Here is a 19,680-nt window from a genome sequence, read left to right on the forward strand (position 1 = left end):
AGCACCTTTGGCAGCGATTACAGCTGTGAGTCTCAGGGTAAGTCTCTAAGAGCTTTCCACACCTGGATTGTGCAACATTTGCCCATTATTATTTTCAAAATTCTTCAAGCTCTGTCAAATTGGTTGTTGATCATTGGTAGACAACAATTTTCAGATTTTAAAGTAGATTTAAGGTAAAATTGTAACTCGACCACTCAAGAACATTCACTTTCTTCTTGGTAAGCAACTCCAGTGTAGATTAGGCCTTGTGTTTTAGGTTATTGTCCTGCTGAAAGGTGAATTCATTTCCCAGTGTCTGGTGGAAAGCAGACCGAACCAGATTTTCCTCCAGGATTTTACCTGTCACATACAATTATCTGTAAGGTCCCTCAGTCGAGCAGCGAATTTCAAACAGATTTAACCATAAAGACCAGGGAGTTTTTCCAGTGCCTCACAAAGAAGGGCATCTGTTGGTAGATATATCATTTGAGCATGGTGAAGGTATAAATTACACTTTGGATGATGTATCAATACACCCAGTCACTACAAAGATACAGGCGTCCTTCCTAACTCAGTTGCCAGAGTGGAAGGAAACTGCTCAGGGATTTCACCATGAGGCCAATGGTGAGTTTAAAACAGTTACAGAGTGTAATGGCTGTGATAGAAGAAAACTGAGGATGGATCAAAAACATTGTAATTACCTTTTTGACAAAGTGAAAAGAAGGAAGTATGTACAGAATACAAATATTCCAAAACATGCACCCTGTTTGCAACAAGGCACTAAAGTAATTCTGCAAAAAACGTGGCCAAGCAATTACCTTTTTGTCCTGAATACAAAGTGTTATGTTTGGGGCAAATTCAATACAACACATTACTGAGTACCACTCTCCATATTTTCAAGCATAGTGGTGGCTGCATCATGTTATGGGTATGCTTGTCATCGGTAAGGACTGGGGAGGATAAGAAATAAATGGAATGGAGCTAAGCAGGGGTACAGAGAAGAGGTAGTCATTCAAAAATCATGTTAAACACTATTATTGCACACAGTGAGTCCATGCAACTTTTGAGACTTGTTAAGACATTTTTTATTTAGGCTCGCCATAACAATATCATTCCACTTTGACATTATGGGGTATTGTGTGTAGGCCAGTGACAAAAAAAACTAAATGTAATCAATCCATTTTAAATTCAGGCTCTAACACAACAACATTTGGAAAACATGAATACATTACAACAAGCTCATGCATGCATGTAGATCTTGAAGGAAAGCATTTGATCAGAATAAATCAGCCAAATCAAGCAAACTTATATTTGAAACTGATTGGTCACACTTCAAATCAGGATATTTACACAATTTCATAATCACTCTGAGGTTTTTCTTTTTTGCTTAGCTTAGTTCATAATCTATTTTATCTGTACATTGGAGCTGTCTGGTGCTGAAATATATTGTCTTTTAGATATCAAAAGACTATATGCAAATATATGCAAAAAATTATTCATTCTTTGAATTTAATTTCTGTTCAACAAGATTTAAAGTAGCACCTCTTGTTGTTCAAGCACAGATACACATGGGGGCAGCATCCGATTATTTGATAGACAAGCAAGAAACTCAATAATGCCTCCTTCAACAACCACAACATTACATTGTCATATTTGTAAATATAAAATGAGGTATCGGATTTACCTAATATAATGTAGCAGATGGGTTACTTAACCATGGTTCATTGATATTGATGGTTCATTGATAATGTAATCCTCTTCAAAAACCCTATATTTCAGCATGAAAAAGTATGAAAACGAGTTGGAAGAACCCGCATTCTTTAGGACCATGGGGTAAACTGTTCCATTTTTCTTGGGACCTTCATCCAACACTAGCCTAGGTAAGGTCTGAAAGGTTTCTATTCGACACTTTCACATACAAAGCACAGTGCAGCTGCCTTCGCTTCGCAAGTAAGATGCTCTTCTTGTGGTATGTCTGTAGCTTGTGTTGCTTGCATGCTGCTGCATCTGTTCCCCGCTGGATTCATCCAATCTGAGCAGAAGCCAACTGCAACACCCCCATTGCAGGCACACAAAAGAAAAGTGTAATTGACTGATGTTTTTTGCTCTGCTTTTTGGAGGGTGGAAATCGGACTGTTGAGGCTTGGCTTTAACACTTTTGGGCAGATTAGGCGGAGACTCTGAGTTCTGGCTAGATGTATATGGGATAGCTTGTAGAGAATTACCAGAGAAAGGGAACGAGCCCTGACGGATTGATAAACCCTCTGTCCACTTATGTTTCCCACGGGATCCAGCCTAATCGCCGCAGAACGCCCTTTCACCTTGGAAGGTAAGTGTGTGTGTGAATGTCTTGCCAGTCAGATCACGAACAAGTAGGTTACAGCAATGAATGATTGCACCAAGATGACACCAGCGCATAACCAAATAACACTATCATCGTAAATTATTCACAATTCAAATATAACTGTAACCTACATTTGTCAATTTTATTCATGACATTGGGTTTTAAAGAATTGAGGAGAGTGCGAAGAACACAAGCAAGCCTATAAATAAATGTTAGTTAGCCACTGGGAAAAGACGTCATTTAAACGTCTAGTTTATATTTACATTAGGTTGAGATGTAAACTAATGTGAATTCAACAACATTTCACTATGTCACTGGATTTAGGTTAAAGGTTGGGTGAAAAAAATACGAAATTCCCTTATGTTGATTACTTTTTGCAAATCCAATCAGTTTTCCACGTTGATTCAACGTCATCAGATGTATTTTTGTTGTTGTTGAAATGACGTGGAAACAACGTTGATGCAACCAGTTTTTGCCCAGTTGGTATTTTCATTGATTCGTTTTTTTTTGGGCGATGCAGATAAATTTACCAAAGGGGTAGGCTACTAGCTTTTTTGAATACATATGCTTCACGTTTCACAATAACATCAACGACATTGCCGCATTTCCGCGTGGGCTGTATATCAAATAAGGCTGATTTTGTTTCAAGATGAGTGATGGATGTCTGGGCCCTGACGACGGTCCCGTGCTCATTACAAACAAGGTAAACAAAGGACCTTGAATGACAGCACCATGGATAGCTCCTCCATTCACCGGAGGAGACTTCGTGCGGCTATTTTGATCCGGTGCTGACCATGTTTTAGCCTACTTCTCCATTCACATGTGTCATGTCCTACACTTGGATTAGTTTACACTCGAATTCATTCAAATGGACTAGGTTATTTTACTGAACCAGTATTGCGTGCACTATGTATACTATGAATATTCAAGGAAATTGGCCAACCCTTAGCCTGGCTATAACCCGCAAACTGAGATACTGTATATTGCTTTCATGGAAAGTTCAATTGTCGACTGGTAGGCTACCCTAACACTCATTATTTGAAAACGTTAACATTATCTGGCCTGATTGATAGCTTCCAAACATATACTTTTCTGTATTTAAAAAAAAAAATGTCAATAGAGGTCATTGGACTGTATGGAAACATGATCTTCACTGTTTCCATTGTATTTTAGTGTTGCAAGGGGGGACCAATTGTCACTTCATTTCACATTCTCAATTCATTGACTTCTTGTCAACAGGGAGCTATAGTCCCTTTCAAAGTGGCCCATCTAGTATCTTTTCAGAAGAATGACTCTCCCATTATTGTCTGTATTGCAAGGCTAGTTATGTACTCCAATGGTTTCAGAGGCTCAGTGCCGAGTCAAGCCTTTAAAAGCTTGGTCTTGTGAGGGCCAATTGTGGTCATATGCTCAGAGATAGCACTGTGTTGTGACTGCCACTGAGCCAAAACGTGACCTGCTAGATATTCTCATAATGTAAATAGAGATTGCAATGTTGAACAGTTGAAGGACTCTCCCTCCAATAGGCTTTAGCTTTGACATTGGCTTTGAGCATTGAAGGTGATAGAAAGGGAACAGTGGCAGTCCATTTTAATTCCACTGGAGCCTTTAATTAGCTAATTAAAGCAAGAACATGCTTTAAAGCTGTTGGTTAACTTTCCCCGAGGCCATGAATGCAAAGCAGGTCATTGAACTCTTCAGCAAAAGACGAAAAGCAAACAAATGAAGGCTTGAAATTAAGCCAAGGGAGTCCCAATACCTCCCACATTCAGTGAGGCATTTAATTGGTCACAGGGTTCTGCACGGGAATCTGTTCTCACAGTCTGTGGCAATACACTCAAAAACTGCCCAGGATGTCTTGTCCATTAGAGCCTCCCCCTGCAGTGGCCCGTTTCTCATCCTGCACACACAGTTTACTGCTGAACCTAGCAAAAATGGCCTTTTCATTCCAGGCCTTGGCAAGGTAGAGCATGCCGATAGATTATCAATGGCTCTGACATGAAACGTCACTGCATATGCAGGGTCTACATTTGCATGGTTGAGAAGCAAAATCTTGCAGGCTGAGAGAGGGATCGAGGGTGAGGCGTGTGTGCTATGCATGTGTGTGTTTTTGTGTGTGTATGTGCATGCGGGCATGTGTGTGTTTGCCAACAAAATGTATTTGTTGGTACATACCCCACCAGATAAAAGGCAAAGTGATATAGGTTGGGAGTTAGAAGTGCCTTAGGCAGCAACGAACACCTTGGGATTTAATGCTTGGCAGGGTTTATGTTTTGTGACTAGCAGCTGTGCCATTAAATCTTCACAGAGATGGTGGATGTTAATTGACAAAACACTCCTCTTCACTTTTTCTTAAACCTTCTACCTGGCCATGTTTCTGACTGAGCTGGATTCACCAAAATAAATCAACATGTACAAGACTACATGAAAATAGGCAGAAAGCCCAACACTGATTTAAAAATTATTTTTCTCATTTGAAATACCAATTCAGTAACCTAAATAGAGGAAGTATGAACGGTTTAAAGCTTTGTCTGGGTTTATACTGCTTTTGATGAAAACAACAACAAGGCAAATTGAATACAAAATACCTTTTTATCTGCTAAACCATTTTAATATGACCTCCCACAGGAGAGTGCAGCCTGCCATCCCATGTCTTCCCCAACCCAAGGCCCCTATGAGAGAGGCCTTTAAAGAGGAGGGGATTTGATCAAACAATCCAGCTCTCTAAGCCAGGATGGAGAGTGGACCAGGACAGGGAGCGGGGTCAGGCTCGAGCCAGGCTGTGGAGGCTGAGCCCCCCACCCAGCGGATGACTTCTCCAATTGGGAGAGGAAGGAATGCAGGGCTGGCCTCCTGCAAGCACAACGGTCTGATCAACACCCGCAGCTTGATGGTAGAGACTAAAGAAGGGCTGGTGTCGGTGTACTCGGCCCCCCAGTATCAGGGTCACATGGTGGTCAACCTGTCCCCTCAGCAGGAGCAGAATGGTCAGGGGGTGGGCGGAGGAGGGGGACCCCCACAGCTGCTCAACCCCAGCGCTCTGCCCCAGGGCATGGACCCCCGCTTCAGGCCCAACCTGATCCTGTACTCTGAAAACATGCTGCGGGCCTGGGGGGATGGAGGAGTTGGGGATTGCTGTGAGACCACCTTCATAGAGGACTTGGCATCCGGCTCCTCTGCTGCCTCCAAGGATGGGCTGATGTTTGCCGATGGAAAGTTCCTGGAACTGTCTGTGGAGGATGCAAAGATCCAGACCCTGTCTTATGACATTGACGATGATGATGAGTTCCAAGAGCTGGAGGTAAGGCTCGGTTGGCTCTGTCTTTTATCATAATACATTAGAATGTTAACATTTTAAGGGATGGCTATATGTATGAAACACATGAATGTATTTCTGTATGGTTAGAAGTTTCTATTATATGTTTCTATTATTGCATTTAGAGCCAAATACAAATGGACCAGATGGATTACAGAAGTTTTTGTCTGAAGGACGAAGATCACTTGGGTCCTTGAAGCTGTTCACAGAGAGCAACGTTTTATGCTTGACATCTGATAAATATCAGGCTTTTCATAGGCTGCCTCAGCATGAAAGAGGCTCTGTTGAGAATTCAGAGAGGCTAGAATGGAGAGAGGAGAAAGGAGATTATATGGTGAAAGGAGACGGGAGGAGAGATGATAGAGGAGAACGGAGGAGTTGGGAGAAGAAGAGAAATAGGAGGAAAAGGGAGAGGCAGTCTGGACCACTGGGTATCTACTGCGTCTGACTGTCTCTGCCAACTGTTCTGATTCAGGTGTAGCACAGCCCAGGAGGCTTCTGGACAGACAAGGCAGGAGAAGACATGTACTGTATGTGGGCTCAGATGGCTATCTTGTGGATATATAATTTCCCTATCCCTGTGTTTATGTGACCTTCAAAGACTAGTTATTTATATACTACATGTTTGCCGGTCAACACTAAACTGTTGGTTTCTGGTATTGCCATGGTTTCTGGTGGTTGTCACTGGAGCAGTCAAGGTGAACACCCTTTTTATAGTGCATTCTTAATTTGAGTTAATAAGATCTTTATTACAGTATGTTGTAATACTTTAGAGAAAGCAACAAAAAAACTTCCCTTCATTTTGCCCTTATTCAGTAGAAAATTAGCTCAGTGGATTCTCAACGTGGGTTCTTTGAAATACACAGCAATGTAATAATGTACAGTTGAAGTCGGAAGGTTACATACACTTAGGTTGGAGTCATTAAAACTCATTTTTCAACCACTCCACAATTTCTTGTTAACAAACTATAGTTTTGGCAAGTCGGTTAGGACATCTACTTTGTGCATGACACAAGTAATTTTTCCAACTATTGTTTACAGACAGATTATTTCACTTATAATTCACTGCATCACAATTCCAGTGGGTCAGAAGTTTACATATACTGTGCCTTTAAACAGATTGCAAAATCCAGAAAATTATGTCATGGCTTTAGAAGGTTCTGATAGGCTAATTGACATCATTTGAGTCAATCGGAGGTGTACCTGTGGATGTATTTCAAGGCCTACCTTCAAACTCAGTGCCTCTTTGCTTGACATCATGGGAAAATCAAAAGAAATAAGCCAATAACCCCAGAAAAAAATTGTAGACCTCCACAAGTCTGATTCATCCTTGGGAGCAATTTCCAAAAACCTGAAGGTACCACATTCATCTGTACAAACAATAGTACGCAAGTATAAACGCAAGTATAAACGCCATGGGTTCGTCGTCTTCCTCTGATGAGGAGTAAGAGAGGTCGGACCAATTTGCAGCGTGGTATGTGTCCATTTTAATAATACAAACTGAACACTATACAAATACAAAATAACAAAGTGAAAGACAGAAACGAAAACCCAAACAGTTCCGTGTGGAACACACAGACACAGAAAACATTCACCCACGAAACACTGGTGTGAAAAGGCTACCTAAGTATGATTCTCAATCAGAGACAACTAACGACACCTGCCTCTGATTGAGAACCATACCAGGCCAAACGCAAAATACAACATAGAAAAACAAACAGACTGCCCACCCCAACTCACGTCCTGACCATACTAAAACAAAGACAAAACAAAGGAACTAAGGTCAGAATGTGACAATGGGACCACGCAGCCGTCATACCGCTCAGGAAGGAGACGCGTTCTGTCTCCTAGAGATGAACGTACTTTGGTGCGAAAAGTGCAAATCAATCCCAGAACAACAGCAAAGGACCTTTTGAAAGTCCTGGAAGAAAACAGGTACAAAAGTATCTATATCCACAGTAAAACAAGTCCTATATCAACATAACCCGAGAGGCTGCGCAGCAAGAAAGAAGCCACTGCTCCAAAACCGCCATAAAAACTCCAGACTATGGTTTGCAACTGCACATGGGGACATGTGGTCTGATGAAACAAAAATATAACTATTTGGCCATAATGACCATCATTATGTTTGGAGGAAAAAGGGGGTGGAGAACACCCCCTTTTTGTATCACTAGCCACATGTATCACTAGCCACTTTATACTATACTATGCCACTTTGTTTACATACTCATCTCATTTGTACATACTGTACCCGATACCATCTACTGTATCTTGCCTATGCTGCTCTGTACCATCACTCATTCATATATCCTTATGTACATATTCTTTATCCCCTTACACTGTGTACAAGACAGTAGTTTTGGAATTGTTAGTTAGATTACTTGTTATTACTGCATTGTCGGAACTAGAAGCACAAGCATTTCGCTACACTCGCATTAACATCTGCTAACCATGTGTATGTGACAAATAAAATTTGATTTGATTTGATTTGATTTGAACCGTGAAGCACGGGGGTGGCAGCATTATGTTGTGGGGTTGCTTTGCTGCAGGAGGGACTGGTGCACTTCACAAAATAGATGGCATCATGAGGAGAAAATTGCGTGGATATATTGAAGCAACATCTCAAGACATCAGTCAGGAAGTTAAAGCTTGGTCGCAAATGGGTCTTCCAAATGGACAATGACCCCAAGCATACTTCCAAAGTTGTGGCAAAATGGCTCTTGGACAACAAAGTCAAGGTATTGGAGTGGCCATCAGAAAGGCCTGACCTCAATCCTATAAAACATTTGTGGGCAGAACTGAAAAAGTGTGTGCGAGCAAGGAGGCCTACAAACCTGACTCAGTTACATCAGCTCTGTAAGGAGGAAATGGGCCAAAATTCACCCAACTTATTGAGGGAAGCTTGTGGAATGCTACCCGAAACGTTTGACCCAAGTTAAACAATTTAAAAGCAATGCTACTAAATACTAATTGAGTGTATGTAAACTTATGACCTCCTGGGAATATAATGAAAGAAATAAAAGCTGAAATAAATCATTCTCTCTATTATTATTCTGACATTTTCACATTCTTAAAATAAAGTGGTGATCCTAACTGACCTAAGACAGGGAATATTTACTACGATTAAATGTCAGGAATTGTGAAAAACTGAGTTTAAATGTATTTTGCTATGGTGTTTGTAAACATCCTACTTCAACTGTATGAGGTGCCCACAGAATAATTATTAACACTTAACACGATTCCCGTGGGTTTCTGTTATTGGACTGTCCTTCACAACGTTCTTACAGTACTTGTGGAGTAAAACATGTCTAAGCCTTCCACATTTACATAGGCTGTCTAAGTTACTATCTAAGTCCCTTCAATTATCATATATCATTTACTGTGTACTCTGGTATTTTTCATAGAACGTTGAAGTCTGTCTCAGAATCTAGTTAATGGAGCATCTGACTCTTCTATTATACAGCCACATTTCTGACTCCATTACCGCCGGATTTAGGCACTGTGTCTGGAATGATATTTGTGAATTACATTTCTTTGGCGTCTTGCTCGGAATCCATCTGAAGTTAATTAGCTAGAGTTCTGAAGAGGTGCAAGGATTTCTTGTAGTTTCCTGCTAATCCACCCTCCAGGACAAGAATGTCCTCATAATTAGGGCAATGCTTTTTTGGCTTTTTTGGGGGGGCACTTTGCTTTCACCAGTATGAGTCATGAGTATGAGTCAATGAAACCAACCATGGAAGTATATTGCATTTGGTTTGATTGACTCTCCCCTTTAACTGCCCCTAACTGACCCATTTTTAGCTACAATTTACAAGTCCGTTGGAAAGGATCAGCTTGAGCAAAGTGAGGTTTAGAATCACTGAACTACAAATAGTATTCCCTGACAAATAATAGGCATTGTGCAATTAAGGTCACAGAGGTACGCCACCGCTGACTTAGGCGATTCCCCACCAAACACACATGCACAACCAGACATTGATTGATTGATTGATTGATTGATTGACTGGAGACAATTAAAATAACATTTCCTAGAACTTTCTACCTGCAGCAAACCCAGTGGATCATGCTGGAAATTAAGGTAAAAGCAGCTTTTTTTTAAGGCCATAAAGCATGGCCCTACAGCCTGAATTCAAAATGGATTCAATCTACACACGATACCCCATAATGAAAAAGTTTAAACATGTTTTTAGATTTTTTTTCTCTCAAATTTCTTCAGAGTGAATTACATTAAATATTTAATTTACATAAGTATTCACACCCCTGAGTCAATACATTTTAGAATCACCTTTGGCAGCGATTACAATTGTGAGTCTTTCTGGGTAAGCCTGAAAGAACTTTGAACACCTGGATTGTACAATATTTGCATATTATTATTTTAAAAATTATTCAAGCACTGTCAAGTTGGTTGTTGATCATCGCTAGACAGCCATTTTCAAATGTTGTTTTTTTTTACCCCCTTTTCTCCCCAATTTTGTGGGATCCAATTATTAGTAGTTACTATCTTGTCTCATCGCTACAACTCCCATACGGGCTCGGGAGAGACGAAGGTCGAAAGCGATGCGCCCTCCGAAACACAACCCAACCAAGCCGCACTGCTTCTTAACACAGTGCGCATCCGACCCGGAAGCCAGCCGCACCAATGTGTTGGAGGAAACACCGTACACCTAGCGACCTGGTTAGCGTGCACGGCGCCCGGCCCGCCACAGGAGTCACTAGTGCGCGATGAGACAAGGACATCCCTGCCGGCCAAACCCTCCCTAACCCGGACGACGCTAGGCCAGTTGTGCTTCGCCCCATGGACCTCCCGATCGCGGTGAGTCGCGGTCGACTGTGCCTCCAGTCTCTGCGATGCAGTGCCTTAGACCACTGCACCACTCGGGAGACCACCTTGCCATATATTTTAAAGGCGATTTAAGTCAAATTTAACTAGGCCACTCAGGAACATTCAATGTCATCTTGGTAAGCAACTTCAGTGTATGTTTGCCTTGTTTTAGGTTATTGTCATGCTGAAGGGTGAATTTGTCTTCCAATGTCTGTTGGAAAGCAAACTGAAAAAGGTTTTCTTCAAGGATTTTGCCTGTGCTTAGATCTATTTCATTTATTTTTATCCTAAAAAACTCCCTATTCCTTGCCGATGACAAGCATACTCATAACAATATGCAGTCACCACAATGCTTGAAAATATAAAGAGTGATGCTCAGTGAGTGATGTGTTGGATTTCCCCCAAACATAACACTTTGTATTCAGGACATAAACCACATTTTTTGCAGTTTTCATTTAGTGCCTTATTGCAAACAGGATGCATGTTTTGAAATATTTTTTACTCTGTACAGACTTCCTTTTCACTCTGTTATTTAGGTTAATGTTGTTGATCCATCCTCAGTTTTCTCCTGCCACAGCCATTAAACTGTTTTAAATTCACCATTGGCCTCATGGTGAAATCCCTGAGCGATTTCCTTCCACTCTGGCAACTGAGTTAGGAAGGACGCCTGTATCTTTGTAGTAACTGGGTTTATTGATACACCATCCAAAGCATAATTAATAACTTCACCATGCTCAAAAGGATACTCAATGTACCAATAGCTGACCTTCTTTGAGAGGGATTGGAAAACCTCTCTAGTCTTTGTGGTTCAATCTGTGGTTCAACTTCACTGCTCGTCTGAGGGACCTTAGAGATAATTGTATGTGTAGGGTACAGCGATGAGGTAGTCATTCAAAAATAATGTTAAACCTGATTATTATTATTATTGAATTCAGGCTGCAACACAAAAAAATTAGGAAAAAGTCAAGGTGTGTGAATACTTTCTGAAGGCACTGTGTCTAAGAGAGAGAGAGGAAGCAGAGAGAGAGAGCGAGAGAGAGCGAGGTGGTGGGTTGTTTTTTGCCCATCATTGTCCAGCTGGCATGGCTAGTCGTGCCCCTGTCTGGGTGAACATATGTACAGGGCCCTCCCGGTGCAAATCGACTGCTAGAGAGCCCAACTGTGCAAGCTGTCAGTGTATTTACAAACCTGTACTGAGGTGAGGAAAACAAGAGGTCATCTGTAGTCTATAAAGACAGAAAATCATTTCAACGAAACATTAGCAAGGCCACCCTATGATGCGCTACAGTGCAGTCTTCTGTAGACCCCTCTTCTTTCTTGACATGCAGTATTCACTCAAAGTATTCACTCTTTGTGCTTTCACAGAGCGAGTACTCGAGCGACTCGGAGAGTGAGGACAACTTCCTCATGATGCCACCAAGAGACCACTTGGGCCTGAGCGTCTTCTCCATGGTGTGCTGCTTCTGGCCCCTGGGGATCGCTGCCTTCTACCTGTCCCACGAGGTAAGTACTACTGTACTGTCAATGACTCAACACCACGGCATGGTCACCGCAAGCATTTACAGTAAATATCAAGGCAGTCTTAGGAGAATGTGTATAACATCAGACAATAACTAACCGAAATAAGTCAATCATTTCTAGATTTACGTTTTGTTTATTAGGACCCTCATTAGCTACTGCACATGCTGCAGCTACTCTTCCCGAGGTTCACATTAAATGTAAAAATAGATGACAAAGTACAGAACAGATAGAGACAATAACAAAAGATGTGACATTAAATTCAAACAAGAGTTATATATTAGAAAGACACCAAGAGACAAAAAAAATACTATTTCACATTATTCATATATACAGTGGCTTGCGAAAGTATTTACCCCCTTGGAATATTTCCTATTTTTTTGTCTTACAACCTGGAATTAAAATATATTTTTGGGGGGTTTGTATCATTTGATTTACACAACATGCCTACCACTTTGAAGATGCAAAATATTTTTTATTGTGAAACAAACAAGAAATAAGACAAAAAAACGGAAAACTTGAGCGTAAGTATTCACTCCCCCCCCCACCCCCCAAGGTCAAAACATTGTAGAGCCACCTTTTGCAGCAATTAAAGCTGCAAGTCTCTTGGGGTATGTCTCTACAAGCTTGGCACATCTTGGTACTGGGATTTTTGCCCATTCTTCAAGGCAAAACTGATCCAGCTCCTTCAAGTTGGATGGGTTCTGCTGGTGTACAGAAATCTTTATGTCATACCACAGATTCTCAATTGGATTGAGGTCTGGGCTTTGACTAGGCCATTCCAAGACATTTAAATGTTTCCCCTTAAACCACTCGAGTGTTGCTTTAGCAGTATGCTTCGGGTCATTGTCCTGCTGGAAGGTGAACCTCCATTCAAGTCTCAAATCTCCGGAAGACTGAAACAGGTTTTCCTCAAGAATTTCCCTGTATTTAGCGTCATCCATCATTCCTTCAATTTTGACCAGTTTCCCAGTCTCTGCCGATGAAAAACATCCCCCCAGCATGATGCTGCCACCACCATGCTTCACTGTGGGGATGGTATTCTCGGGGTGATGAAAGGAGTTGGGTTTGCGCCAGACATAGCGTTTTCCTTGATGGACAAAAAGCTATATTTGAGTCTCATCTGACCAGAGTACTTTCTTCCATATGTTGGGAAGTCTCCTACATGCCCTTTGGCGAACACCAAATGTGTTTGCTTATTTTTTTCTTTAAGCAATGGCTTTTTTCTGGCCACTCTTCCATAAAGCCCAACTCTGTGGAGTCTACGGCTTGAAGTGGTCCTATGGACAGATACTCCAATCTCCGCTATAGAGCTTTGCAGCTCCTTCAGAGTTATCTTTGGTCTCTTTGTTGCCTCTCTGATTAATGCCCTCCTTGCCTGGTTTTGGTTTTGGTGAGCGGCCCTCTCTTGGCAGGTTTGTTGTGGTGCCATATTCTTTCCACTTTTTAATAATGGATTCTATGGTGCTCTGTGGGATGTTCAACGTTTTGGATATGTTTTTATAACCCAACCCCGATCTGTACTTCTCCACAACGTTGTCCCTGACCTGTTTGGAGAGCTCCTTGGTCTTCATGGTGTCGCTTGCTTGGTGGTGCCCCTTGCTTAGTGGTGTTGCAGACTCTGGGTCCTTTCAGAGTAGATGTATATATACTGAGATCATGTGACACTTTCATTGCACACAGGTGGCATTAATTAAACTTATTATGTGACTTCTGAAGGTAATTGGTTGCACGTCCATTACATGAAATTCAAATAAAATTATATATTTAAATTACAGGTTGTAATGCAACAAAATAGGAAAAACACCAAGGGGGATGAATACTTTTGCAAGGCAATGTACATATTCATATACAGTACCGTTAAATTGGATATTTAGAAAAGAGGTGAGGCGCTGGGATACAAGAAGATTTGGTATCTGTTTTTTAAAGCTGGACTTGCTTTTTGCCCGAGTAACTTCTGGAGGCAGAGCATTCCACAATGACATGGCTCTATGCCAGTGGAGGCTCCTCAGAGGAGGAAAGGGAAGACCATCCTCAGTGAATTTCATAAAAATACAAATAGTGAAACATTAAAAAAGTTATTATTTCTAGATAAAACTATACTACATGTTTTCCAGTCACCAAATAATTGATTAAAACACACTGTTTTGCAATGAAGGTCTACAGTAGCCTCAACAACAATCTGTATGGTAGCACCATGGTGTAGCTGGAGGACAACTAGTTTCTGTCCTCCTCTGGGTACATTGATTTCAATACAAAACTTAGGAGGCTCGTGGTTCTCATGCCCTTCCATAGACTTACATAGTAATTATGACAACTTCCGGAGGACATCCTTCAACCTATCAGAGCTCTTGCCGCATGAACTGACCACCCAATGTTGTCCACCCAGTCAAAGGGCCAGAGAATGAATCTAGTACTGAAAGCATAAGTTACAGCTAGCTAGCACTGCAGAGCATAAAATGTGGTGAGTAACGTTAAATCTGTTTTTGGTTTGGTACCGTAAAGAAATCCATAGTGGCATGCCTGGTGGGGTATGTACACCGAGTGTACAAAACATTAAGGACGCCTGCTCTTTTCGTGACATAGCTTTCACCTGGATTCACCTGGTTAGTCTATGATACCTTATTGATGTTACTTATTAAATCCCCTTCAATCAGTGTAGATGAAGGGCAGGGGGTTAAAAAATGTTAAGCCTTGAGACATGGTTTGTGTATGTGTGCCATACAGAGGGTCAATGGGCAAGACAAAATATTTAAGTGCCTTTGAACGGGGTATGGTTGTACAGTAGGTGCCAGGCGCACCGGTTTGTGTCAAGAACTGCAACCCTGCTGTGTTTTTCATGCTCAACAGTTTCCGTGTGTATCAAGAATGGTCCACCACCCAAAGGACATCCAGCCAACTTAACACAACTGCGGGGGTGCAACTCAATATTAGGAAAGTGTCCTTAATGTTTTGTACACTTAGTGCATGTCTGTTTGAAGTGTATGTAAATAGATTATACAAGTGGTTAGGCATTTTCAACACACAAATGTTTCTTAAAATCCCATATAAAAACAACATTAATTCACCTTGAGAGGAAGATAAGAGTGGACCTGATGAAGATGGTAGGTAGTTGTTTTCCCTGTGTGTGTAACGATCTCATATATCTGTGAGCTGCTCGAAGCCTCTGGCAGAGGCCTGCTACCCACACTGCATCACTCTGGTCTGACTGCACATCACGACTCACACCTACATCTCTCTCTCATTCTCCAGCTTTAAAAAAAACTCTGCTTGGTTGGCATGGGCAACACAGCCCACACTAAAATCAATTCCCTAAAATCCAACTACAAAGCCTAGCAGACGCAGAATAAAAAATGTAGCAGGCTGGATTTAAAACAACATCGCCATGGTGGGAGGTTTTGAAAAGCTTTAGGGTATTATCAAAGATAAGCTATTCAAAGCAGCCATTGAAAGATCCTGAAAGGAGCAGGACAGGAAAACATTTTGAGCCTCAGTGATTTGAAAACACATGCACAAACCCATGTTAAGTAAATCTCTTCTGATCATCTTCCTTCTTTGAGTTGTCCTCAATTGATACTGACACTTTGGGATTTAGAAAAATCAAAGGTGGTCTGCAAAACATAATGAAGGAAAATACAGCCTTGAGAAAGCAACCCACGTACACAAAATGTTGAAATCTTCACTTCATCATTTAAAAAAATACTATAGACACAATTTACTGTGTGTGCAGAATGGATAGGCACGGATATAAGTGTGTTTATTGGATCTAAAGAGTTAGAAGCCAGAACCTTATAATTAAGAACATTGTTAGTATTTACATTTATGTAAATGTGATAATTAAATGGATAACCATGCATAGATCGATAATCTTAAAGCAAGGAACTGCTGCAGTACGGCTCAATTTTCTGCTACAGTCTGTATTTATGTGTACTCTAGATAAACCATGTTGTCTACCGCCCACACATACAGGGTTTCTGCCATAGCATAGGTTCTCTTTCAACACCTCCCTCAGGAGTTTGTGTTTCAGATATCAGTCATCTTAACCCATTTGTTACCAAATTTTTCTCAGACATGCCACTATGCAAATCTAATGCCATTAGTAACCTTAAGGGGGCTCTTCAATGCTGCAGACATGTTTTGGTACCCTTCCCCAGATCTGTGCCTAGACACAATCCTGTCTCGGAGCTCAACGGACTATTCCTTCGACCACATGGCTTGGTTCTTGCTCTGACATGCATTGTCAACTGTGGGACCTTATATAGACAGGTGTGTGCCTTCCCAAACCATGTCCAACCAATTGAATTAACCACAGGTGGAATCCAATCAAGCTGTAGAAACATCTCAAGGATGATCAATAGAAACAGGATGCACCTGTCTGAATACTTATATAAATAAGGTATTTCTGTTTGATTTTTTTTTAAATACATTTGCAAACATTTCTAAAAACCTGTTTTCTCTTTGTCATTATGGGGCATTTTGTGTGTAGATTGCTTAGGATTTATTATTTATTTAATCAATTTTAGAATAAGGCTGTAACATAACAAAATGTGGAAAATGTCAAGGGGTCTGAATACTTTACGAAGGCAGTGTACATACATCACATGCAACCCATAATAAGACAATGTAGTTAATATTACCAAGTCTATTAAAACTGGAATATCTGACTCTATAAAGCTGAAGGATAAGCTGAAGTTGCAACCAACTTAAAGAGACACAAGAATAATAACAAGAAAGGTCTGAGAATGGAATATATTCTATACCATATCATTGTAAAATGAATGAAATCACATACAAGGCACAAAGCTTAGGTTACAAGGCAATACTGACATTAACAAAACAAAGTATTGAACGGGCATTAGCAAAACATTGAAAATGTAGGCACATACTGAATGTCAACTACATTATTTTTGCAAAGAAAACATTCAAACATTTCAACAATGTCTTTTAAGTTGTTGAATACAGACTTCTGGTGGCAAATTCATCTGTAAACGTACACCTTGGAGAAATTGTCATTGTGGACTTCAGGAAACAGCAGAGGGAACACCCCCCTATCCACATCGATGGAACAGTAGTGGAGAGGGTAGCAAGTTTTAAGTTCCTCGGCATACACATCACAGACAAACTGAATTGGTCCACTCACACAGACAGCATTGTGAAGAAGGCGCAGCAGCGCCTCTTCAACCTCAGGAGGCTGAAGAAATTCGGCTTGTCACCAAAAGCACTCACAAACTTCTACAGATGCACAATCGAGAGCATCCTGGCGGGCTGTATCACCGCCTGGTACGGCAACTGCTCCGCCCTCAACCGTAAGGCTCTCCAGAGGGTAGTGAGGTCTGCACAACGCATCACCGGGGGCAAACTACCTGCCCTCCAGGACACCTACACCACCCGATGTCACAGGAAGGCCATAAAGATCATCAAGGACATCAACCACCCGAGCCACTGCCTGTTCACCCCGCTATCATCCAGAAGGCGAGGTCAGTACAGGTGCATCAAAGCTGGGACCGAGAGACTGAAAAACAGCTTCTATCTCAAGGCCATCCGACTGTTAAACAGCCACCACTAACATTGAGTGGCTGCTGCCAACACACTGACACTGACTCAACTCCAGCCACTTTAATAATGGGAATTGATGGGAAATGATGTAAATATATCACTAGCCACTTTAAACAATGCTACCTTATATAATGTTACTTACCCTACATTATTCATCTCATATGCATATGTATATACTGTACTCTATATCATCGACTGTATCCTTATGTAATACATGTATCACTAGCCACTTTAACTATGCCACTTTGTTTACATACTCATCTCATATGTATATACTGTACTCGATACCATCTACTGTATCTTGCCTATGCTGCTCTGTACCATCACTCATTCATATATCCTTATGTACATATTCTTTATCCCCTTACACTGTGTACAAGACAGTAGTTTTGGAATTGTTAGTTAGATTACTTGTTGGTTATTACTGCATTGTCGGAACTAGAAGCACAAGCATTTCGCTACACTCGCATTAACATCTGCTAACCATGTGTATGTGACAAATAAAATGTGATTTGATTTGATTTGATTTGAAAAATTGTGACCATTTTGAGAAATCATATGAAACTTCTGTGAATCATACTAGACACCTTTAATAATGCATAATATGATACATTTGTTTAGAGGTACAACTTTAACTTCTTTAGAGCTTGTAAAGTACAAAAGCTTTGTGCTCTCACTTTTGTGACCCATGGGATTAAATAGGTTAAGTGCACTTTAATCAAGATCAGGTTACTGCTTATGGGCTCTTTCTGTGAAAATGTGCCTCAATCTTACTCTCAAAGCAAAGCAGACCAGAAAGCAACTTCTGTGTCAATGGTAAGACGTCAGTAAGAGCAGTGTTTTGAGTATTGCACTTTGGTTACAGGCCGTAGCCATTTTAATTGGTTGCCTTTACCTTTTGTACTGCTCAACACTCCAATTCATTTCCTCCTTTGAGGAGGAACAAAGCAATCAATACACAGCTCTTTGGGGCGACAGGGTGTAGGAAAAAAAGCTTTAACCACAACAAATCTAGATTTCATGGGTGAGATTGCAGGGGACCCCCCACCCCCTAAACCAATCTGTCAGAATTACTTTGATTTTAGCAATTCATTTCTGCACATTGTTAGCTGCAGTTATTGTACTGAATGAGATACAGGTCATCATTATCATGATCGTTGTCGTCTTGTCTTTCTTCCTCCCGTTCTTCATCATTATTGCATTGGTACCCCTGATAGTTTTTACGTCTTACGTGGTAATGATGCCATTTTCTGAGAGCAGTTAAGTGTTACTACTATATGTTATTATATCGATCAACAGCTCCCAGCATCCTTACTCCTTACTCTTATGTTACTGTCTCAAACTCAAAGGACATGCATGGATTGGCTTTTATCGAAGTGGAAACTCCCAGACTGATTCAGACTGAATCTAAGGTCATTATGCCGAAACATAAGCCTGTTTGTATGTCCCTTCAATCTATACTCCAATCAATACAGACAGAGTGACCATTTTTCTTTATTTTCCTGAATAATCACCCGTTGAAGTTTCCTGGGGTTAGGAATGTTTTGGGGGGATTTTCGAGTCCCTCAGTCAAGCTCCTGATTCCCTCAGTCAAGCTGGGCTGAGGCGTGTTTTGGTACACTTTCTTTCCACTTTCATTATTATGACACCAACAGTGAAACAGTTGATGATGACTATGTCCCTCTGACTCATCTGGCAGAGTGGAAGAGCTCTGGTCATCATGCATATTGCAACCACCACCACACTACTTCCCATCTGTTCTAAGGCTTAGGAGGAACTATCAGAGAGGGTAGATTGTGAAATACATATTCAAGCAAGGGTTGGTCTCTTCTATAGATGTGCACCAATCCAAGAGCAACCTGGTGGAGAACAAGGGCCAATCTGTCCATTTATCTCTCTAGTTAATATGACCGGCTGAGAGCGTTGTTATTGTAATTGCCACCTTCTACTGCCTGAAGTGCCTGCCTGGTTGCCAAAATTGCTTGTGCATTAGCAAACTCTTCAGACTTCTTTTTGTCAAACCAATCAAACCATGCTAAAGTACAAACAACTCTGCAACCAGGCTAACTAAAAGCCATTACACAGAGCATAAATCAGAACTGCATGCTCCATTGATCCACAGAGAAATACTGCTGTGTAAATGGA

At 41.1% G+C, this 19,680-nt stretch overlaps 1 protein-coding gene across 1 annotated transcript in view; it reads left to right on the forward strand.

The window, feature by feature from the left end:
* The first annotated feature begins 1,892 nt into the window (after positions 1–1,892).
* The window catches only part of LOC139381718 (synapse differentiation-inducing gene protein 1-like), a 33,478-nt gene continuing 15,690 nt past the window's right edge, over positions 1,893–19,680 (forward strand). The window contains exons 1-3 of the mRNA XM_071125445.1: positions 1,893–2,308; positions 4,952–5,624; positions 11,827–11,964. Of these exons, the coding sequence (XP_070981546.1) occupies positions 5,058–5,624; positions 11,827–11,964 (705 nt within the window). The 5' untranslated portion in view covers positions 1,893–2,308; positions 4,952–5,057. The remainder of the gene's footprint in view (positions 2,309–4,951; positions 5,625–11,826; positions 11,965–19,680) is intronic.

The sequence above is a fragment of the Oncorhynchus clarkii genome, chromosome 23, assembly GCF_045791955.1.
Source record: "Oncorhynchus clarkii lewisi isolate Uvic-CL-2024 chromosome 23, UVic_Ocla_1.0, whole genome shotgun sequence".
Classification (NCBI taxonomy): Eukaryota; Metazoa; Chordata; class Actinopteri; order Salmoniformes; family Salmonidae; genus Oncorhynchus; species Oncorhynchus clarkii.